This window comes from Muntiacus reevesi, chromosome 10 (assembly GCF_963930625.1).
Source record: "Muntiacus reevesi chromosome 10, mMunRee1.1, whole genome shotgun sequence".
NCBI lineage: Eukaryota > Metazoa > Chordata > Mammalia > Artiodactyla > Cervidae > Muntiacus > Muntiacus reevesi.
Genome location: NC_089258.1, coordinates 49,266,313 through 49,290,585, shown reverse-complemented (window position 1 = coordinate 49,290,585; position 24,273 = coordinate 49,266,313). Strand labels below are relative to the sequence as shown.

The 24,273-nt window shown below is 42.8% G+C and overlaps 2 protein-coding genes across 2 annotated transcripts in view; one reads left to right on the top strand and one right to left on the bottom strand.

The window, feature by feature from the left end:
- Positions 1–24,273, bottom strand: part of LOC136176660 (beta-defensin 103A-like) — a 174,784-nt gene that overhangs the window by 119,559 nt on the left and 30,952 nt on the right. The window lies entirely within an intron of this gene.
- Positions 3,662–10,298, top strand: LOC136176358 (zinc finger protein 596-like). Its single transcript, XM_065946521.1, has 6 exons — positions 3,662–3,673; positions 7,063–7,189; positions 7,904–7,996; positions 8,519–8,601; positions 9,027–10,146; positions 10,297–10,298. Coding segments are annotated over exons 1-6 (1,437 nt in total).

Below are 24,273 nucleotides of genomic sequence, written 5' to 3'. Positions count from 1 at the left end.
GTAAATGTCATTAATACAGATATTCCAAATATCTCTAACATCTGACATGTCCTGACACGGTGATACTATTCATAATTTTAGTGATTATACAGAAATGTAATATGTTGCAGAAATATCCAAGTTTCCTAACTGTGTTGTACTCAATGCAGAAGGGCCATGGCACAATCAGTAGGGAAGCTGCTTTTCGAAAGAGTGATTCCAATCTGGGGAGTCCCCTCTGAACTACACAGTGACAGGGGGACCCGTTTTACTGGACAAATTGTTAAGGAAATGTGTAAAAGTTGGCTGATTACACAGCATTTCCATTGTATCCATCACCCCCAGTCTTCTGGGTTAGTGGAAAGGGCACATGGAGCAATTAATTTAAAACTCAGATGGCTAAAATTATGGACGCTTATTCCTTCTCTTGGCCTAAAGCTCTTCTACTGGTTCTCCTCAACCTCAGATCTTCTCTGACAAACATCATTTGTCTCCCTTTGAGACTGTTACAGGGAGACCGATGAGACTAAAGGAAAGACTATGATCCTGTATTACTTAGGGAGATTTATTATTGTAAGGGTTTAATCAAAGTACTGACAAGTCATTCTGCACTTGTTTCTGAAGCTTAATATAGTAATCTATCCTCAAAGGATGATCAGATGTCCCATGAGAGATTAACCAGGAGACTAAGTTGCTTCAGTTATGTCTGACTCTTTGCACCCCATGGATTGTAGCCTGCTGGCTCCTTTCTCCGTGGGATTCTCCAGGCAAGAATACTGGAGTGGGTTGCCATTCCCTCCTCCAGGGGATCTTCCTAACCCAGGGATCAAACCCGCATCTCTTATGTTTCCTGCATTGGCAGTCAGGTTCTTTACCACTAGTGACACCTAGGAACCCCAATCCGGAGGTTATGTATAGAAAAAAAGACATCATTTAAAGGACTCCTTCCAACCTAGATGGAAGGGCTCTTATCAGGTTCTTTTGACTAGCTCATGTGCAGTGAAATGGAAGGGAATTGACTCTTGGACTCGTATTTTCCACCTAAAAAAGGTTCTTGCACCAGACTGGTCTATAGAGAGAACTGCTGGCTTCAAACTCATTTTAAAGTGATACTCTGATAATAGGAAAACACCAAAGCCAGGACAAGAAGACAGCATCAGAAGTAGACAGCTGATCCTAGATGTTGGACCTGACCCATATGATTGTTTGTAAGTTTTATTCTTAGTTTCTTGGACTCTTACACATAAATCAAATGTTTTTCTATCATGGACACGATCTTATGCAAATTTTAGAAATCAATCAAATAGTTGGGTTGTGGTTAATTACCGGGATCCAGTACCTCTGGTTTACCTTGGTGGGTTTCTTCCCTCCAAGGCTCTGATTGGTTTATGACTCTTAGAAAGTTTATTTTAGAATAAAGGAATTATAATTCTGTTTGGGCTACAGCTAATATTATTAGATGGGGCCCACTCACTTGGCCAATCAAACATATTTATTCTAACCATAGCCATAAACATGAATTTTCTCTTAAGGGTTAGGTAAACTCTAGACTATTAGGAGGGACACTTCCTCAGTTATGGGATGGATTTATCTAGCTAACACCAGACTGTGGTCATCTAAGCCTAAAGGTCCCCCCATGCTGGGAACAATTTAATCATATCAAAGATAATCAACCTAACAGCACTAGAAAATTAAGCTGGGTGTCATATAAAAACTGCCAGTGTACCATTCCTCTTAAAGACAATGACTGATATGGAACAGATTAGGTCAGAAGACCAGAAATATACTGGCTGGCACCTAATGGGACCTCATGGCTTTGTGGGTCCAATCTATGTCCCTAGCTTCTACCAGGCTGGCTAAAACATCTGTTTTAGGATTCCCTTGGGCTCAAGGCCACTTATGTACAAGTGTGACTCCAGCAAATTTACCATCAATATGAGCCCAATGGGCCAAGAGATCTATATTTCATGGGTATGACCACTTAGCAGCTCTTTTGGCAACTTCAGTAGGATTGGAAATTGTTATTTCTCACATTGAAGCCTGAACAAGATTCATTCAAGGCATTAAATAATTAATGCAACCAATCTATTAGCCTACTAAATTCTGAGGTTTCTATGATAAGAAAAGCTGTCTTATAAAATCATATGGCCTTTAATATCCTTACAGCATCTCAAGGGGGCACCTGTGCTATAATTCAAACTGAGTGTTTTGTTTACATACCACATGAATCTTCTAATGGGTGATGTTTTAGGAAGATGGTTTGGTTCTGAAAGCTCATGGCTTAAATCCCTATTTGTAACCTTAATCACATTATTAACAGTATTACTAATAACCTGTTTATTTTATAATTGTTGTCTTTGTATTACATGATGTATAACCAGGCCTCCTGCCAAATTAATGATAGCTAAACATCTTGAAGAAACAGATCACATTTATAACACAGAGTAATTGTCATAGTGTGATTCTAGGTATGGTAATAGGCAACAAGGGAAATATCTCTGGATACTCTTAGGTTAGAAGATAAAGGATCCAGAGACTCTTTTTTTATTTATCAATGGGCCTAATCTGGAAATTAACACTTGGATTGACATATCAACAAGGACCTTCACCTGATCTGGGATGAGCCTCCCAGCACTGGGAGTTCTTCAGTCCTTTTAGCCTGCCTGCTCCCTTTGTTACAAAATTTGTATATAGTCTAACTTCCCCTCCTGCCTCCTTGGAGCAGTTTTCTCAGAACTACTGAGATGCTGTCTCCCAGACTCGGAGTCCTAAACATTGCCACCAAATAAAATAACTCTCTACTTTCAGGTTATGACTGTATTTCGTAGTCGACACCAGGATACTAATAAAGAAGGTCAAACTACAGACATCTTACAAATAAGACAGGATAAGCCTTGAGTTTTCTATGTTCAGCAGCCTATGGCATCATCGACTTAAAAATATGCACAACTTGAGAGTTGCAAGTTAAGTTTTATTTGGGGCAAAATGAGGACTGCAGTCTAGGAGGCAGTGACTCAGTTAGTTCTGAGAGACTGACTGCTCCAAGGAAGCCAGAGGGGAAGTCAGGCTATATAAAGTTTTTAACAAAGGGAGCAGGCCGTCTGAACTTCAAAGATCAGGTATCAGATTAGAAATTTAGCACTCTATGGGACGATGCAAGCCTCTGGGCTCACTGAATTCATTCCCTTCATATGCACTTCAGCTCCCTGGGGCCAATCTTGTTTCCTTGTTCGTCTTGCTGCCTGTATTTCCCCAGCTTCTCAGCAATTATTGGGTGGGGGGGTGAGGTGGGGGTGGGGGCGGAGTGGGGGAAGGGGACATGGTGGGGGTGGCAGCATCTGCTTGATTGCAATTTGGGGAGCTCTTATTCACTATGGAGGCCAGAAATTGCTGATGGCTGCGACATTTCATGTTTATTAATATGGCAGGAGACATTTTCATTTCACAACGGCTATAGCCATCTTACATGTGACCCTGCAGAGAAGATTCTTAAGGTGCATCACTTATTTCGGCTTGAGGGGCTGGGGGTCACGTCCAGGTGAAGGTTGGGGCTTGAATTCTGATAGGTCTGGAAGTCTGGAGTCTCAAGGCTTCTTCTCCATCCTCAGATTGACCTACCTAGTGCTTGGATTGGCTGTGAGTGAAATCGTGAGAAAGGCTCCTGGTGACTGAGCTGTTGAAGATGGAGCCCCTGGTAAGTAGTGATGCCTCCTCCTGAAATTACACCCCAAGTGCCTTTAGATGGACAAGGTTTCCAAACTGGCTTCTATGTTCTAAGCACAAGCAGACAGGGTTCAGATATCTGAGCTCAAATTACCTTTGTCCAGGACTCTGGGATAGTTATCATGGGTCAGATCTATCAATAACAAGAAACTAATCTCATTCTTTACAGTAAACAAATTTATAAGCGCTTGCACTAATCTTGTGTATTTACAGAAGAGATAATAAAATTTCTTTTTACTTATTCAACCCTTGTCCTGATTGGTGAAAGATTAATTTGTTGACTGTTTTTGGATGTGAGGGGCTTAGGAGCAGTAATGGCAAGTAGTAGAGATCAGTGAGGAGAAGACATCACAAGCCCTGGAGAGTCAGAGGTTACAGCCCTGAGTGTAGCTAATCCAGTGTTATACCACCTGATGTGAGGCTTTTCAGTGTTGACAGGAATAGAAGTGAGGTTTGGAATGAAAAGGGAATCATTTTACATTTTTTCAGTTTGTAACCTCTCAATACTCAGTATATATGCACTACTGAAAGTTACTGAAAAAGTCAACAAACTATCATTAGCATTCTTTCCCCAAATCATGCATTTTCAGTTCAGTTCAGTCGTGTCCAACTCTTGGACCCCATGGACTGCAGTACACCAGGCCTCCCTGTCCATCACCAACTCCTGGAGTTTACTCAAATATGTCCACTGAGTTGGTGATGCCATCCAACCATCTCATCCTCTGTCGTCCCCTTCTCCTCCTGACTTTAATCTTGCCCAGCATCAGGGGCTTTTCAAATGAGTCGGTTCTTTACATCAGGTGCCCAAAGTATTGGAGTTTCAACTTCAGCATCAGTCCTTCCAATGAATATTCAGGACTGATTTCCTTTAAGATGGACTGGCTAGTTCTCCTTGCAGTCCAAGGGACTCTCAAGAGTCTTCTCCAATACCACAGTTCAAAAGCATCAATGCTTCAGTGCTCAGCTTCCTTTATAGTCCAAATTTCACATCCACACATGACTACTGGAAAAACCATAGCCTTGGCTAGATGGACCTTTGTTGGCAAAGTGATGTCTCTGCTTTTTAATATGCTATCTAGATTGGTCACAAATTTTCTTCCAAGGAGCAAATGTCTTTTAATTTCATGACTGCAGTCACCGTATGTAGTGATTTTGGAGCCCCCCAAAATAAAGCCTGTCACTGTTTCCCCATCTATTTGCCATGAAGTGATGGGACCAGATGCCATGATCTTAGTTTTCTGAATGTTGAGCTTTAAGCCAACTTTTTCACTCTCCTATTTCACTTTCATCAAGAGGCTCTTTAGTTCTTCTTCACTTTCTGCCGTAAGAGTGGTGTCATCTGCATATCTGAGGTTATTGATATTTCTCCCAGCAATCTTGATTCCAGCTTGTGCTTCATCCAGCCCATTGCTTCTCATGATGTACTCTGCATATAAGTTAAATAAGCAGGGTGACAATATACAGCTTTGATGTACCCCTTTCCCTATTTGGAACCAGTCTGTTGTTCCATGTCCAGTTCTAACTGTTGTTTCCTGACCTGCATACAGATTTCTCAAGAGGCAAGTCAGGTGGTCTGGTATTCCAATCTCTTTCAGAATTTTCCACAGTTTATTGTGATCCACACAGTCAAAGGCTTTGGCATACTCAATAAAGCAGAAGTAGATGTTTTTCTGGAACTGTCTTCCTTTTACAATGATCCAGCGGATGTTGGCAATTTGACCTCTGGTTCCTCTGCCTTTTCTAAATCCAGCTTGAACATCTGGAAGTTCACAGTTCATATACTGTTGAAGCCTAGCTTTGAGAATTTTGAGCATTACTTTGCTAGTGTGTGAGATGAGTGCAATTGTGCGATAGTTTGAGCATTCTTTGGCATTGCTTTTCTTTGGGATTGGAATGAAAACTGACCTTTTCCAGTCCTGTGGCCACTGCTGAGTTTTCCAAATTTGCTGGCATATTGAGTGCAGCACTTTCACAGCCTCATCTTTCAGGATTTGAAATAGCTCAACTGGAATTCTATCACCTCCACTAGCTTTGTTCATAGTGATGCTTCCTAAGGCCCACTTGACTTCACATTCCAAGATGTCTGGTTTATACTCATATTTGAGAACTGGAACGAATGTGCTGTTGTTGTTGTTTAATTGCTCAGTTGTATCTGACTCTGCAACCCCATGGACTGTAACTCACCAGGCTCCTTTGTCCATGGGATTTCCCAGGCAAGGATACTGGAATGGATTGCTATTTCCTTCTCCAGGGGTCTTCCTGACTCAGGGGTCATACCTGAGTCTTCTGCACTGGTAGACAGGTTCTTTACCACTGAGCCACCAGGGAAGTCTGGAAGGAATGTGTAGGGAGGAGTATTGTCTGCAAAGAAAAGAGAAAGACTAGAGTAGATAGAGTAAAACTAGGCTCTTGTATAGATTTTTTAAAAACTGAAGAAAACAAAGCCAATAACTAGGCTCCTTTCATCCTTCACCGTAGAGACAATGTTAGATTACAAGAGAAACAGGGATAACTAAGGTCAAGATCTCTGAGAATGCAGAGGGTGGGTGTCCTCCCACCACAGGAATAGCCAGTCTCAGTCTGTCCTTCACTGCAGCCTGAGAGTCCATGACTCATGCTGCTGAACCGTCTGACCTCAGGGTGTGTTCTGAACACCTGAGTCCTACAGTGCTGAGAGAGACAACATCTCCTGGTACCGAGTTCCGTATGAACCCTGTTCAGTTCTGGGAACACTATAGACAACTCTTTATGATTCTCTGACATTTGCATGATTAGTACAATAACGTTTTGTATTTAACATAGGTTTGCTAGGCCAGAAACTGTTCATACCACAATATATTGGGTGATTCAACACTCATAACGAGTTATGAAAGCAGTTTCTCTTTGGAGAATCTAAAGTTCCCCAGGGACATAATTTCCTTTCTGAGCCACCAGGGAAGCCCCTAGGGACATAATTTAAACCGATAGTCATGGTTTAAAAGTAGCCCATCATAGTTATTGTTTGTATTATTGGAAATCTGTCCAGTTAATAAAAAAGAGAAACTTAATAATACATTTTCAAGTGAATATTTCATAATCACCACTCTAGAAGTCCTAATTACCAGGTTATTGAAAAACTTCCAAATTATACTAAAACACACGTCATGTGATATTTCTGTAAAATAAGGATTCTTGAGTGTATAGGTATCCTTGAAAGTACCTGAAAGGCAGACACCAGCTCAGTGCTGCAGGGAACCAGGGAACCTCACATGGAGCATGATCATCATCCACCCAGTCCCCATCCTTCCTCAGCTAAACCTTCCCACTCTGGACAGCAGTAGAGGCTGCTCTGTCTAAATCAGAATATCCCTGATGTTTTAGGAATTGGTGACATTTGAAGATGTAGCCGTTGACTTCACCCAGGAAGAGTGGAGCCTGCTGGACAAGTCCCAGAAAAACCTGTTCAGAAATGTGATGATGGAAACTATTACACACCTGGTCTCTGTAGGTGAGCCTTTCAACACAGATGTACATGCATCTGTGTCCATTGCATTCATTCATTCGCTAAACAAGGATTTAAAACAGCTTCCCTGTGTCCCACTGCAACTGTTTCCTGATTCTCTGATATTCCCCATGACCACTTAAAAGGAAGATGTTTTTTTATGTGGCACTTTTCATCACCACAGTGAAAGGTTTTGTTGGCCAGATTTCATCTTTGTTGCTACTCAGTTTCTAGACTCAGAACAGAACTGGGGATTCAATGGATATTTTAATGCATAAATAAAAGGATTAGATATTTTAAAAATAATTCTTCTGTTCCAATCACTCCAAGAAGGCTTGAGAGCAGAGTCTTATATATGACATAATTTTGATTCTTCCTGTAAGATGGATCATTGCTGGATCCTGTTTGACAGAAATATTCAGCCCACTGTAGAGTCTTTTGATCTTTCCCATTTGGAAAAGACTGAGGATTCTGTGATCTCTCTCTGAACTGGTGCACGGGCATCAGCCCTTAGACAGCCTCACTGTTCTTGCTGGTGCTCTGGATTTCCTCCTGGTCTGCTGAAGGACCTTTACTATTCTGTCTGGTGAAGATGTTGTTGCCGGCACTGACCTTCAATTATCTCTTTATTTTCCTCAGTACCTTACCTTGGGCTTCAGCATACCAAAGGATAATTAGGCCAGACTCAAAATCCATACTTTTTTTTTTTTAATCAAACAGGCTATCAGATCAGCAAATCAGATGTGATTTCCCAGCTGGAACAAGGAAAAGAGTTGTGGAGTGAAGCAGGAGGCTTCCAAGGTCAGAGACCAGGTGAGCATCAGAGGCCCGGGCTTCGCTGCAAAGAGGTTCTGTTCATTGAGTGACTAAGTCCTTGGAAGCAAAGCTGAAGGTTTTGAGACATGAGTGATCTATCCTAAATGAAAGTGAGGACATTGGGGCATGTTCCTCACATTTTTACCATTCTGTGTACCTATGATCCCAATTCATGTGTCTTCCTGCCACTTTCTTTTCTTTAAATACGTGTGGACTTGCTGCACTGAAACTTACACATAGTGATTCCTGTCTTGATCCTCTCATTTAATGTTTTTTCCATCTTTTTCTGACCCACTGTCTCTTCCCCACATTACTTTTTTATATTTTAATCCTCGTTTTGTCTAATAGACAATGACTTTTAAAGTATTTTACTACCTTGAGTATTTCTTTGTTATATACACAGTTTCTCCATGTGAGTGCCAATTTTTGAAACATACTCAAATGGAGGACTTTGGTATTTATCTATATTTCTATTTTCCTAATGCCATTCTAAACTCTATATTTTTTCCATTTCTTTAGGCAGTGAAAGACCCCTTAGAAAACAAAAAATGAAACTCATGCCAAGTGTCTACAGGAAGCACATATCCCCTACCAAGGCAATGGTAAGTTTCATGGGTGGGAACCCCAGTCATCCAAATGAAAGACCCGGCAGTGAGATAAGTTGGTAATTGAGAACCACTGCCTATGTGTAATTTGAGATTGAGCTCTTTCTGAAAAAAATTTTCGGTAGTCTGAAATCAGTTAAGAATCATGAGCTCAAAACCACAACCAGTGAATTAAGGGGGAAAAGTCAGTTATACAAACATTGCTCATCTTCAAAATTAATCTGATATTTGAGGTAGGAAGCTATAAAAGCGAATGTTTATGCCTACAGGGGAGTAACACAAGACGTGCTTACATGTAACACTGGAGACATTTTAACAGGAAATTTACCAGCTGACGCTCTACAGTGAACATGCAGGCAAATGAATGTCTGCTTGGTCTTGGGCAAACCAGTAACAGTCTCATATCTCCTTCTCCAAAGCAGGTTTCTCACTTGCAAGGGAATTCTGCTGGATGTACTGATCTGAGTGATGAATTTACTCCTACATCTTCACCTCAATATTCAACAGTTCCCTTAAAAAGGAAACATAATGTCAGCAAACAGTGTGAAAAATCACTTAGTCAAGGTTCATTCCTTAATGGACAGGGTCACATTCACATTAGAGGTAAATCATGTCAATGTGCTCTGTGTGGAAAAGTCCGTAGTAATTGCTTTAGACTCAGAGGACACAAGATAATTCACACTGGAGAGAAACCATTCAAATGTCAACACTGTGGGAAAGTCTTCAATCAAAGATTCTCCTTGAAAGAGCATGAGAGAACTCATACAGGAGAGAAGCCCTATGAATGTCCTCTATGTGGGAAATCCTTTAATAATTTCTCTAGCATCAGCAGACACAAGAAGATTCACACTGGGGAGAAACCATTCAAATGTCAACTCTGTGGGAAAGTCTTCAATCAAAGTTGCTCCTTGAAAGATCATGAGAGAACTCATACAGGAGAGAAGCCCTATAAATGTCCTCTATGTGGAAAAGCCTTTAGTAGTTGCACTAGCCTCAGCAAACATAAGAGGATTCACACTGGAAAGAAACCATTTGAATGTCGACTGTGTGGAAAAATCATCAATGGAAGATTCTCCTTGAAAGAACATGAGAAAGCTCACAGAGGAGAGAATGGCTACGAGTGTCATCAGTGTGGAAAAGTCTTTAGTCATTGCTCTAGGCTCATACGACACAAGGTGATTCACACTGGAGAGAAACCATTCAAATGTCAACTGTGTGGGAAGGTTTTCAATCAAAAGTCCTCCTTGAAACAACATGAGAAAAGTCACACAGAAGAGAAGACTTATGAATGTCATCAGTGTGGGAAAGTCTTTAGTAGATGTGCCAGCCTCAAGAGACACAGCATGATTCACACTGGAGAGAAACCATTCAAATGTCAACTGTGTGGGAAAGTCTTCAGTCGAAATTCCTCCTTGAAAGAACATGAGAGAACTCACACAGGAGAGAAGCCCTATGAGTGTCATCAGTGTGGGAAAGCCTTTCCTCAAAGAAGGGACCTTAATTCACACAATAAAATTCACACTGGAGAGAAACCATATCTATGTCTTGAGTGTGGGAAGTTCTTCCGTTATAGTTCTGGGCTTTCTATGCACAAGAAAATCCACATAAGAGAGAAAGCACGCTTGCCTTGTGTGTAAGAAGGCCTTCAGTAAATGTAATAAACTGAGAGAACATAGAGAACCCACAGCAGAGAGCAGCCCTATGAATGTCAGCTCTGTGGAGAATACTTTTCTCCTGCTTTTTCCCTTAGACAACACAAGGGAACCCAGCACAGGAGAGAAAAGCAGAAGGGCCCTCCATAGATGTTCTAACCTGAGGTGACTTAATCAACATGGAGGCTCCTGCAGGCATCATACTCCATCCACAGTTCAGATAGGCATCACCTGTGAAAGTGGACCCATATGTGCACTGTCTATGCCTTTAGTCAATTGCCTGACCTCAGGTAACTTAGCAGAGCTCACTCTGTAAACACAATATGAATGTTTTCAGCAGCACCTTCCAACTTTATAGACCCTAGAGTATGTGAGGAGAGGATAAGCAACCCCTAGTTCTTCTTTCATGATTAATTTTTCAGTATGAAGCTGCTCCATGTGGTCTGGAGAAAGGAAGAAATTCCAGGATTCTTGCTTGGAGAATTCCATGGACAGAGGAGCCTGGTGGGCTACAGTTCATGGGGTCACAAAAAGTTGGACATGACTGAGCAACTAATGCACACACACACGAACACACAACATGTGGAGAATCACTGGGATTGTGATTCACTCTTAACAAATACTCAGGTGAGCCCCAGGCTTGATGCGCACAAGAAACTCTTTGAAAATAAAATAAACACTAAAATAAGACACTTTATTTATAAAACTTGAGAAATACCAAAGTATGTTGAGCAACATCAAAGCATACTTCTAAATAATTTATCCTCGAGAACTGATTTCATGGAAAGTTATGAGAATTCTTTCTCCATAGAGCAAGCCCACTGGTCTACCTGTGCTCAGACTATATAATACACCCTCAGTGTCATGAAGGAAGAGAAGTCTTCAGTGATCATTTATTTCTCAGTTAATGTGAAATTCTCACACTGAGGATCTAGCAGTCCTAAAAGTCACAGTGGAGCTACAGCTAGATTTCACATCAGAAAAGAATGATCATGTATGGGAGGGGGAACCCCCAAAAGAAAACTGTAATACATAGGCTTCCCAAGTGGCTCAGTGGAAAAGAATCTGCCTGTGAATGCAGGAGACACAGGTTTGATCCTGGTTCCAGGAAGAAACCCTGGAGAAGGAAATGGCAAGCCGCTCCAGTATTCTTACCTGGAGAATCTCATGGACAGATGAGCCTGGTGGGCTAGTCTATGGCATCGCAGAGTCATACACAACTTAGCAACTGAACAACAGCACACAATCAGGCAGATTGTGATTTGGGGAAATAGTTCTTGATGGAAATGTGACATAAAATGAGTGAAGTGACCTAGCAATATGGAATACAGAGTTTTGTAAGAAATTAACGTTTGTGTATAGAATAATAATTGCAAATATTCAAACAATAAAGTCCATGGCTAAAGAAGCTCAGAGTTACTGTTTGATTTCTTTGAGTTCCTGTAAACAAGGGACACAGGTTTACAATCTGGTAAAGTGGGCAGAGACTCAGCCCCATTCTCTGAGTCCCCTCTTTCTCCATAGCTCTTTGTACACAACTCAACTCCACTCACTCCAATGTCCTGCTATCCTCATGTACCCCATTCAGGCCCTGGTGGTGACACAGCTCTGATCTTCAGCTCCACTGGTCAGGTTTCCCAGAATGTCATGACCCTGCTCAGGCAAGCTCATGGGGGAGTCTCAGAGAAATCTGGTCTTACATTATTTGAGCCCCTCAATCTATGTCTGCAGAGAGAAACCACCTGAGGCTCAACAGACAGACATCTCTGCCCTCCCAGACCTCAGAAATCTCTTTGTTACTTTTCCCCCAAACCTCTGAACTGAGCCAAGTGGATGAAGAGTTCCTTCCATGATCATAGTGTCTGTCTTACTCAGCTGATTCCTGAATTATGAACCCAGCATTCTCACTAAACAGGAACCCAGCCTTGTTACCACCACATAAGTGCATGGAATAAAGCTGCAGGAATATAAAATGCCCCAAACTATCAGCCTTAACACAAGTCAGTTTTGAAAATAATTAGTGCAATGTCTTTTTTGAAACAAAGAAATACTGTCACAAAGCAAATGCCCCCACTTGTCTGCAGGACTTGGAAAGTTATCCTTTGATACACACCCACACTGAACTGAAATTTCCAGGGAGTCTTCCCGGATATCCACTGGGATGAAGTGTGTTCCTATCAAGATTCTCTTAATTTGTTTTCAGGCACAGATGGGACAAGCTGATACATGACCTTAATTGGCCAGGAGAAATCTTAACAAGGTTGCAGGACCACAGAGCAGTAACAAGGTTAAGAAAGGGAATTCTCCCCTCTGACCCTCAGCCACCTCTGAGGCTGTATCTCCTCCAGTGGAGGGTGTCCAGTGCCTACCATTCTGAGCATCTACTGACAGATGGGAGGTACCCAGCTGGATTTCAGGTTGTTTGATTTTTTAAAAATTTGTTTTGGTGTTCAGTGTATTCCCCAGAGAACCTAGACATAGACAAAATATGCATAAATGTGGCTTTATGCACTGAGGCATGGATGATTTAATTTTTAAAACTAATTATTAGACTTTTGGACTCTGGGAGAAGGCAAGGGTGGAATGATCTGAGAGAATAGCATTGAAACATGTATATTATCAAGTGTGAAACAGACCACCAGTCCAGGTTGGATGCATGAGACAAGTGCTCAGGGCTGGTGCACTGGGATGACTCAGAGGGATGGGAGGGGGAGGGAGGTGGGAGGGGAGTTCAGGATGGAGAACACATGTAAATCCATGGCTGATTCATGTCAATGTATGGCAAAAACCACTACAATATTGTAAAGTAATTAGCCTCCAACTAATAAAAATAAAGGAAAAAAAACTAATTGTTTTTCTAGGGTGTGATTGGGTTACAATATTACATGTTTTACTTGTATAGGATTATATTTCAGTTTTAGTATGCCATAGAATTGGTCAACACCAAGAAAATAGAGGTTTTTCTTTTACCATCCTGTTGACCTATTTTTGGGCTTTCCTGGTGGGTCAGATGGTAAAATATCCACCTGCAATGCAGAAGACATAGGTTTGATCCCTGGGTAGGGAAGATACCCTGGAGGTGGGCATGGCAAACCACTGCTATATCATTGCCTGGAGAATCCCATGGACAGAGGAGCCATCAGCTATCCCTCTGCTGCTACTGTCTGCTAGCAACTGCTCTGTTCTGTGAATATATGGATTTATTTTTGTGACACTGACTGTCTTTAATATTTTTTACTTTTTGTATTCTTTTTCTTTGTTTTCAGTGTTCCATATATAAGTCTATTCACAAGGTATTTCTCTCCTAGATGTGTCTATAAGACATGACAGGGCCAAAGGTTGATACATAACCTTTATTTGGTTAAGAAAAACCTCATTAAGGTCATGTGACCTCAGAGCAGAATCAAAGGCAGCAGGAAAGTGAAATTTCCCACTGATCCTCCTCAGCCACTTTCAGATGGACTCAAGAGTGTCCAGCATCTTCCATTCTGAGCGTCTACTGACCAACAGGGGTTAGGGTTAGGGACCAGCCTAGCTGGAGTGCTGCAGAGTGGAGGATTTAAGGTTGTTTTATGTAAATTTGGAGTTCACTTGTCCATTTCGACATTATTTGATATACCTGCTTACTGCTGTTGAGTTGAATAAACTTACTGCTATATAAAAAATAAATTTGGCATTCAGCCTGTCCATCAGAGAAATGGGACAGTAGACCAGATATTATTATGTACTGGTGTGGTTTAAGCAATGGGCTGCTGATACTTTAAATTTTAATTTAATTATTCTTTTCTAGGTTATCACTGGTCACAATATTAGATAAGTTTCACGTGTATAACAATATACTTCAGCTCCAGCATACCATAAAATTGCTTAGCACCAAAAACTTGGGTTTTTTTTGTTACCATTCTGTGGACCAGTTTTACTCATTGGCCGTCCACTTGCTGCTACCCTCTGACATCCACTGCTCTGTTCTGTGAGAATATGTGTTTGTTTTTGTATCATTTGCTTTCCTCATTTTTTTTTTTACTTATTTTCTTTTTAAATATGTTTTGTGTCCCACATTTAAGTGAATTCATAAGCTATTTCTCTTCTAAATGTGTCTTCAAGATGTTGATAAATACAGGGTGATTGCTGTTGTTCAGTCACTAAGATGTGTGACTCTTTTCGACCTCCTAGACTATAGCTTGCTGCTGCTACTGCTAAGTCACTTCAGTCGTGTCCGACTCTGTGTGACCCCATAGATGTCAGCCCACCAGGCTCCCCCATCTCTGGGATTCTCCAGGCAAGAACACTGGAGTAGGTTGCCATTTTCTTCTCCAAGACTATAGCTTACCTAACCTTGATTGGTTAAGAAAACCTCATCAAAGTCATGTGAACTTAGGATAGTATAAAGTCCGCATGAAAGGGAAATTTCCCCACTGACTCTACTCAACCACCCTGGAAGGTGCATCTCAGCTGGAGTGTCCAGCACTCATGATTCTGAGCATCTGCTGATAGACTAGAGCTTCACAGCAGACTAGAGCTTCACAGCTGTGTGGTTTAAATTTGGTGTTCTGCTAGTCCCTTAGGGAAATACGACAAGGGTAAAATTATATAGTGATGTGGCTTTAGACAGTGGAACTGATTCTTTAAATTTTTTCAACTTAGTTTTAAGTTTTTTTAAACTTAGGTATCATTCCATTATAATATTAATGAAGTTATAGGTGGACAGCCATACATTTCAGCTTCTGTGAACCACACAGCTCCTCAGCACCAAAAATGCAGTTTTCCTCTGTTACTATTTGCTGCCCCATTTTGTCTGAGGCTTCTCTGATTTCCACTACTCAGGTCTGTGTATCTTTGTATTTGTTATCCTGTCAACATTTTTCTTCCTTAAAATTCTTTTGTTTTCTTTTTGTTTTTTGTGTTCCACACATGAGTGAAGTTGTGAATTATTTCTTTTTCTTAACATGTCTTCAGATGTGGTTAGACCAAAGGTAATAGATGATGTCACTTGGCTAAGAAACTCTCAACAAGGTCATGTGACCTTGGAGCAGCCTCAGGTCAGCTGGGAAAGCGAAATTCCTCCTTGACTGGTCCTCAGCCACCTTCAAAGCTGCATCTCCCTCAGTGCGGGCATTACTCCCCCACCTCTCTGATCATCTCCTACAGAGAGGAGGAGCACGACTGGATTTTAGGATAGTTTGCTTTAAATTTGGTGTTCAACATATCGCTCAGAAAAGACGTCCATAGTAAAGATACATGGTGATTTGGCCTGGCAATAGGGTAAGGTGTCTTTATAATTTAAGTTTATAAATTGAGTTAACATTGTGTGTTAAAGTTAGATGTGCTTTACACATCAATGTTTGTAAACCTTACACATGCTCACCACCCGAATTTTCCTCTCTCACTGTCACTACACATTTGATCACTTTACCATCGTGCCTTTACCCCTGAAACCTGCTCACTGGTATTCACTACTCTGCTCAGTATATCTGTGTGTTTCTTTTTGTCATCTGGTTTGTTTCTTTTTTGTTTGTTCTTACTGTTCTACCCAGAAGTGAAGTCCTTTGGTGTTTGCCTTCAGCCTCTGACTTAGTTCATTAGCATCATAACAAGGTCTATCCGTGTTCTGGAAAAGAACAAGACCTCAATTTTTTTCTTAAAGGCTGATTAGATTTTCGTTGAATATACATGCTATTTTTTTTTCCTTACCCCCTTTTCCCTTGATTGGGAACTATGACAAGGAGCATATTACTTTTCTTCTAGGAGGCTTACAATCTTAGGTGTTATCTTCAAATCTTTAATCAACTCCGAGTTGAGTTTTAGGTATGGTGTCAAATAAGGATTTAGATTTAGACCGTGATGCTGGGAAAGATTGAAGGCAAAAGGAGAAGGGTGCAGCAGAGGATGAAATGAACCACCGATTCAATGGACATGACCTTGAGCAAACTCTGGGAGATTGTGGAGGACAGGGAAGCCTGGCGTGCTGTAGTCCATGGGGTCACAAAGAGTCAGACTCAACTTAGTGAATGAACACACACATACAATGATCTAGATCACTTAATCTCAGTAAATTTGAGAACAGAGGCTGATAAAATACATCCTTCTGAATGTTATTATTATGTGAAGATTCAAATTCTAAGGAACTTAGCATCTTATTACTCTGATTGATGTGGGACACTGGATAAGCAGTTATGAAAACCCGATGCTATTGTCTGTAGGCACTGAAAGCTTAAAAAATTATTTGTTCATCTTTAGTTGAAAAATACATTTCACATTATTATTAGCTAGGTAAAAATGAGACACTGTGGATGAAAGATTCAAAAAACAGGAGAGAAGACAATAATTTGGGTAAGTGAATTTGTATCTGAAAATTGCCTTCTCTGATGTCAGTTGGGAGAGTTCAGTTTTTTTTAAATTATCAAATTAAATAAATATTTTTTATTTTCAAATGCCTATGGCTCAATATTAAATATAGCCTTCTCCTAGCACAGCTATTTATATACATGTGGTGAAATCTCTCACTTTTATCTCCTAGATTGTGATACACATAACCAAAGTCTCTAAATTTAGTCTTTTATGGGTGCAAATTCAAATGCACATTTCTGCATAAAACTTTTAACAGAGTCCAGATCCTAATCTGCGAGTGGGTAATCAGGAAAGAATAGAGAAATGTCTAGGCAGCAGTCAAATGAGTCATGAGGTTTCATGATCCCCATTTGGGGTCGAGGGGGCATGAATGTCTTGTTTCTCCATATGAATATGACAGTTTTCTCTTTCTTTTTACAGAAGAAATATAAAAGTTAAGATTGAGGAGAATCTCTAGTATGTGTGGAAGATGGCTGGTCGCTGTGAATGGTAGGGACCCTGCAAACTCATTCAGGATCAGAAAATGAGGAACCAAATCCTGGGACCAGGGAGGTAGATGGATCCCCACCGCAGGAGAAAGACTCCATGGTGAGTGGAGGCTTGGACCCACAGGGAATCTGTGGATGGCATGGACGGCAGAGACAGGGTTTAGACCTGGAATACTCTGGGTCCATAAATCCCTAGTGCATTCCCATCCAAAGATAGCTGCCTCAACCTCCCTCCCCAGCATATCAGGCCATTCAGAGACTCGGAGGAACCACCTGGGCTCCTTCGGGTTATGTCTGGCCTGGCTTCATCCAGATCTTTCAATGGGGCTCTTACTGTTCACCTTGGACCGCCAGCCTTCACGAAACAGCAGGGGGACCGGAGCACCCTGGGGACACAGCTGCCCACACTGCACTGTCTGCTCATGGAATCCGAGTCTGTCACAGGGCACTTATCAAACTGAATGTCAATCTGTCAGCCTAAATCTATTATAAGCAATTGAGGCAAATTCTAGGAGTAACTTTTAACCATTGTGTAGATAGGGAGTGATGATAGTATCTATACCTGATGGTTGTATCTGAACATTTGGAACCTGCCTAAAGAGCCTGACTCTGCTCTGCAGAAGGTCAGCTGTGCCCTGTCCTGAGATGAGTCTATAAATCATGGTGGGAGACATCCATGTCTGTGTTTATGTTTCTTTAAGTGTTACTATAAAGTTTGTTTTAAAATTTTCTTTCTATATTTATAGAAATTTCCTTGTCTATTTATTCTTGTATAGAATATACAAGAAAAACTACACAATCATCTCAAGAGATGTAGAAAGATCATTCAGTCACATTCAACATCCTTGTCAGGCAGGCCCTGCACCCAGCCCCCAGCAGAGCCTTCCTTCTGCCCTAAATCAAATTTGCATAATCACCTCTAGGTCACGATCCATTATATATGGATTTAATATGCTATTACATATTACAAATAATATACTATTTATTAAGAATTTTTGTATCTATGCTCATGAGGAAATTTGAGGTTTCCTTACAATGCATTATTGGATTTTGTTATCATATAACACTGGTATGAAAATAGTTGGTATGAAAAAATAGTTTGAATAAGTTCCCACCTTCCTTTTAAATGATAATTTTGGTAAAACTGATATAATGTCTCCCACAAATTTTATAAAATTTACCATAGAATAAAAAATTTTCTTTCAATTTTAATAAAGTTCTACGATATGAGGCATGTTTTATGTGGTTTTTATCTCTAAGCCTTGAAGAGGATCTGAATATTATTTTTACTCAAGATAGATTTTGTAATTGAGGGAAAGAGGAGCTTCAGAGGACCTTATTAAAAACACAGAATCAGGCCCTCCCAGATCCCCACATACGCACATTAACAATGTACCATGTGAGTCCCCTGCGTAGAGAATATGATAAGCAATTGTACTGGTTTATTCTCACTCTGGCCACACTGGACTCAGCTGGTGAGTTGCAATGTGTATATACGCCCAGATCCTCCTTACAAGTAGACCTGGTTATCTGTTCTGAGACCTGGGCACTGGGCTTGCTGCTTCTCTGAGGTCATCAAACGAGTAGCAGAGTTTGAGAAGCACTGGAGGTGGTGGGCAGAGATCACCCACCTCACTGGCTGCCTCTCTTCTCCAGCAGGAAAAGACCTGAGTAGGTCCAAGAACAGCCACTGAGCTGCGTGGAGAGAACCTCCTAGGAAGAGCAAACTGTGCTCCTTCCTTCCTACAGAGCGACGGTTGGGGGAATGTCTTCATTCTGCAGAGCCCTGCACCTCAAGGCAGGGAGCTGCTGGCTGAAGGCACAAGGGGATGAAACTATCAGGGAGACAGCTGGCACATTGGGGCCATGCCCAGACCTCCCAAAACTTCTGAGACCTGGGTCTTTCTCTGTGACCTGGGTCACAGCCTATTTCTTTTACTCCCTTGTCTCAGGATCTAAGTCCTCAGTACATTGCTGCTGCTGCTGCTGCTAAGGCACTTCAGTCGTGTCCAACTCTGTGTGACCCCAGAGATGGCAGCCCACCAGGCTCCCCCGTCCCTGGGATTCTCCAGGCAAGAACACTGGAGTGGGTTGCCATTTCCTTCTCCAATGCATGAAAGTGAAAAGTGAAAGTGAAGTCGTTCAGTCGTGTCCGACTCTTCGTGATCCCATGGACTGCAGTCTACCAGGCTCCTCCGTCCATGGGATTTTCCAGGCAAGAGTACTGGAGTGGGGTGCCATTGCCTACCCTGCAGTACCTTCTTAGATTCTCACAAAACAAAACATCATCTGATCTTCAACTTTGTCATTTCAAAGGCTTAGTGGGCCTGAGAAATGCTCTACTTTATGGGATCCTCTGAGCGTCACAGGAATAGAGAGGAGGCGTCTGTCAGAGAAGCCAGGTGGGATTGGAATTATCAGGGATGGGCTGATATTCTTGGACCTGTGCCTCCAGGGGGCAGGGCTTCAGGACACGGGGCGATTTTAGTGAGACGGCACAGATCTGGGCTCCATCAGAACATGTGCTGTCAGCTATGAGAATATGGTGGTCCTCTATCCACCCAGGTGAAGGCACACAGCTCATTGGCCACACTTGACCCAAAATATTCAGACAGAGTAAGCAAAGAGGGGTTCAACGATCTCCTACTTTCAAAACAAAAATAATCTTTCAAATAGCCCAGGGAGGAAAGATAATGAAAAGTGTGAAATGACAATATATTTATAAAAAGTGAAAAAGTATATGATGCTATCTAGATTTTTTTAAAGGTATTTGTCTTAGAAGACACAAAGAGGAAATAATTGACCCTTCAGAAGTATACATTTTTTTTCTAAGTTCACCCTGAAGGTGGGGGTGATATTGCTCTTGGCTTTCTCGACAGTGTCACCACCTCCCCCTACCTTCTCAGTATTTCCTACATCAGCTCAGAAACAGGAAGCCAACACTGCCCCAAACTGAAGGGCACTTATGGCACCCTAGGGGCATTTAGGGACCCCAGGACCCCTTGCACCTCTGGACACATTCTCAGTCCCCTCACTGGCTCAAGAAGTTCTGTTACTGCCCTAGAAGGCACGGAGGTGCCAAGTGACCTGTTCAGCAACCACAGATTTGTCTAAGTCCCATAGGAAGCCCTCATGTTGAGTAAATCAACTACAAAGTCATCCATAATAAGGAAAAAAAGATGAATGGTATTACTAATAAATACTAATAAAATAATGATGAATGCTACTAATAAAATAATAATGACCAACAATGGTAACAAAAGTTGAGGGCCATCATAAAGATAACAGTACCACCACTATCAATAACAATAAAAATAAACACTAAGATCATGGGAGATTAGAATAGAGACCCTCCTCTACAGATGACAAGGTACTAATTTCTGGCCTCATAGAATATTTGAGCTTCATAGTCCAAGGTCTGCACAAAGGAGAAAAAAAAAAAAAAAAAAAACTATGGAGGAGGAGGACACAGATGAACTTGGGAATTCTGGCACAAACCCCAGAAGACAAGTCCTGCAGGGTTGTCCAAAGGGACAGCGACAGAGGGACTTTGGTGCTGAGACTGCCTACCCCTCCATCCCCACCCATTTCAGAAGTTCCACCCAGGAAGTGCGTGCACGGAGTGCAGGACCCCAGACCCACACACAGTGTGCAGAAGCTCCAGCTACACCCACAGGAAGCCCCGCCATCATCTCAGCCCTCACACTTAAGTGCCCTCTGGCAGCTCTTCCTCCAGAACCCTGGGGGTCCAAACAGCTGGCTTCTGGGTATCTCAGCAGGGGGCTACAGGCAAGTGTCAGCAACAGTTGGTTCTGAACCAACAGGGGGCAGCAGAGGCCATCACCAGTGGCTCTAGAACTCTGACCAGCCAGGCACTTATCTACACTTGCTCAGGCTGAATGAAGGTCACCACCCCTTTGCCTCTCAGCACAGCTCCATTTCCAGGTAAGTGTTCTTGCCATTTACTTAGGCACTCAGATTAAAACTATTGGCTACTCATATGTGCCCACTTTAATTATAAATGTCATCATGGTCGCATGCTTTGTCTCTCGTTCTTCTATACATGCACTCTGCTTTAGTCTGGAAGCTCAATTAGCCTTTATTACTGCAACAGCTTTCTTCTAAATAGATTGCTCTGTCAATTTAGTTACTCCTCTTGGCCAGATTTGTTTATAAATATGGACTCTAACTTGGCACAGATTAAGGTGTGCAATTTACACAGATTAAGGTGTGCTGCCTACAGGCACGCACACACACACACCTAGATACACACAGAATGTTGATGTCAGTCATAAAAGCCAACCACAAGATCTACTCAGACAAGAGCACTTGGAATACTCTAATGTAGAGCTAGAAAGGAGCTGAGAGATGATCTAAGGTGACATTTTTCCATTGAGTATTCCAGAATACACTCCAGAATTGGTACCTGGGAACTGTGTTAAAAATGCAGACGCCCAGGCTCCACTGCACCCTACCAAACTAAAACTTCCTGGAGTGGGTCTAGGTGTCTGCATCTTGTAGCAGCTTTCCCAGTTGTTTTCATGCATGATCGAGTGTCTCCTGATCAAGGTACAGCAGATCTGAATCTATGCTGAGACTCCAGGAAGACGGCTTTCTGCCGATGTCTGGACGTCTAGTGAGGGGCTGGCCTAGAGACTTGGACCTGAACCCTGACCTCCCGCCTCCATGTTCAGAGGTATGTCCACTTCCCTGCCCCACCAGCGTCTGACCTGCTGAGGTTCTGAGAGTGAATGACCACAGGATTCAACTTCCTCCTCAGGCCTGAGGAGCAAAGCCTGTTCTCAGCAACAAGCTCACAGCTCACTGGAGGCAAGTGTCTGGGAAGCAAACTCACATGCGTGTCCTGAGTATACTGTGAGCAGAGCACCGGGGGCGTCTGACCCGGAGGGAGAAGGCGACTGACCGTGAGGGTGGCCCGTGAAGCCCGGAAGGGCTCACTAATGTCTAGTCACTGAGGAAGCCAGCCCCGCCCATTGGACCTGAACACAGAAGGCTCCTCGCTCAGCCCTTTCATCCGGGGCCAAAGCATTTGTAGCTCGTGTTCCCATTTAACACGGTTTTCTGGTCCAAAGTGCGCGCCCACAGGCTCCCAAAGCTCTGAGCGTCCCACGAAAGGAGGATTCTCCGGCTTCCGGCGAAGGCCGCTCTGGGCTCAGAGCAGCTCTGCGCGGAGCCCTAATGAGGCGGAGGAGCGCGGACATCCGGCCCCGCCGTCGCGCAGGCGCCGGAGCCGCGGGCGGAAGTGGCCTCTGCCTCTTGGAGACGAAGCCAGGCCGTGTCCTCTCTCCAGCATGACCGCTGCTGTCCCCGTGTTCACCGTTCTCTTCCTTATGAGCCACGTTCCACCAGGTAACAACAACAGCAAAACCTTCCTGACGCCTTGGTAAGGTAGAGCGCCTGAGACCTTGAGCAGATCCAGGGATCAGAGCAACGTCGCCATCACCTCTGCCTGAGGAGGTGGGAAACCTCCTGGGAAACCTGGAAAGACCCGCAGCCTCCCGACTCAGTCATTCCCCACAGCGACTCTCAGTTAGACAACACGAGGTCAGGGGCGTTTCAAGGGTGTTTCAAGGGCTTGAAAGAAACCCTCCTGGCTCCAGCATTGAAGATGAATTATTTAGGCAAGTTTACTAGCAGTTTCTAGATCTAGGTAACAAAAAACAAGGCATTATTCTGCTAAATTTGGTCTCCAAAATTCCTCTACTTTCAGCAAAAATTAGTATCCTAAGATACTGATATAAGAGCTATGCCAAAGCTACAAAGGCCCAGGCAGGGGGATTGGTGAGGGTCTTCTTGAAACGCCTGTTCTGAGTCTAAGAGACCACTAACCCATTGCCCCTTAACACTGCTGGTCTCCTGGCTTGATGATGTCCCCGAAGGCTCCATCCCAACCCTGGGCTTCCTCTTCCTTTTCAACATCTGTTCTCCTGGAATAGAACTTAAACACAGGGATGAAGATGGCACTGCGGTGGAGTCTATCCACCTGCATGCTGTGTGGTGTGCCAACACCCATCACAGGGGCAGGCACAGATGTTTATCTCCAGGAGGTGTTGATCTAAGGAGGGATGAGTGACTCACTGCTCTACGTCAACAAGAATGTCTTATCTTTTCCTGAGAATTCGGGGTCTCAGGGCTGGGAAGGAGTCTGAAGGTACACAGATGGGTGAATGTGGACAGTCCGCATGTAAGGAGCTGTAATCCCAGCCCTCTCATTCGTCTCAGATCCCTTGTGGAGCATGGGGCAGTGGCTTTATTTCACAGACAGGCAAAGTGCATGTGTGTGTACACAGACACATACAGAGAATGTTACTCTTCTGGGAATAGGGGAAAATGCAGATGAAAACCGTCAATACACAGCCTTACTTAGCACTAATCTGATCCCATAATTTTCCTTCCAAAGCCTGCTCATCCATCAGATTCTTTGAGGCTTTGGTGCTTTGAGTTCTCATCCCCTGGGACACTTAACGCTGTCTTTATTTTAGTCATGTTTTATTTACCTCTGGTTCTCACTTACCAAACCTCTTCATCCTCAGGCCAACGCTGTACTTTGAGAGCTAGTTGACTCTTCCCTGGACTGTCTAGCTACGAAGATGACTGGACCATGATATCTTGGAAGTCAAGGGCTATCATATCTTTTTTTTTCTTTGGAAGCCTGCTCCCCAGTAAGGGCCTCCCATTCAGTGGATGCATCAGTTCAGTCGCTCAGTCATGTCTAACTCTTTGCGACCCCATGAATCACAGCACAGCAGGCCTCCCTGTCCATCACCAAAGCCCAGAGTTTACTCAAACTCATGCGCATCGAGTTGGTGATGCCATCCAGCCATCTCATCCTCTGTTGTCCCCTTCTCCTGCCCCCAATCCCTCCCAGCATCAGAGTCTTTTCCAATGAGTCAACTCTTCGCATGAGGTGGCCAAAGTATTGAAGTTTCAGCTTCAGCATCAGTTCTTCCAATGAACACCCAGGACTGATCTCCTTTAGGATGGACTGGTTGGATCTCCTTGCAGTCCAAGGGACTCTCAAGAGTCTTCTCCAACACCATAGTTTCAAAAGCATCAATTCTTCGGTGCTCAGCTTTCTTCACAGTCCAACTCTCACATCCATACATGACCACTGGAAAAACCATAGCCTTGACCAGACAGACCTTTATTGGCAAAGTAAT

What these genes read in the sequence shown, in the direction of transcription:
- LOC136176358 (XM_065946521.1), top strand. An exon ending in CTTCCAAGGTCAGAGACCAG is followed by an intron (nt 7,997 to 8,518) that starts GTGAGCATCAGA and finishes CCATTTCTTTAG; the next exon opens with GCAGTGAAAGACCCCTTAGA. An exon ending in TATCCCCTACCAAGGCAATG is followed by an intron (nt 8,602 to 9,026) that starts GTAAGTTTCATG and finishes TCTCCAAAGCAG; the next exon opens with GTTTCTCACTTGCAAGGGAA.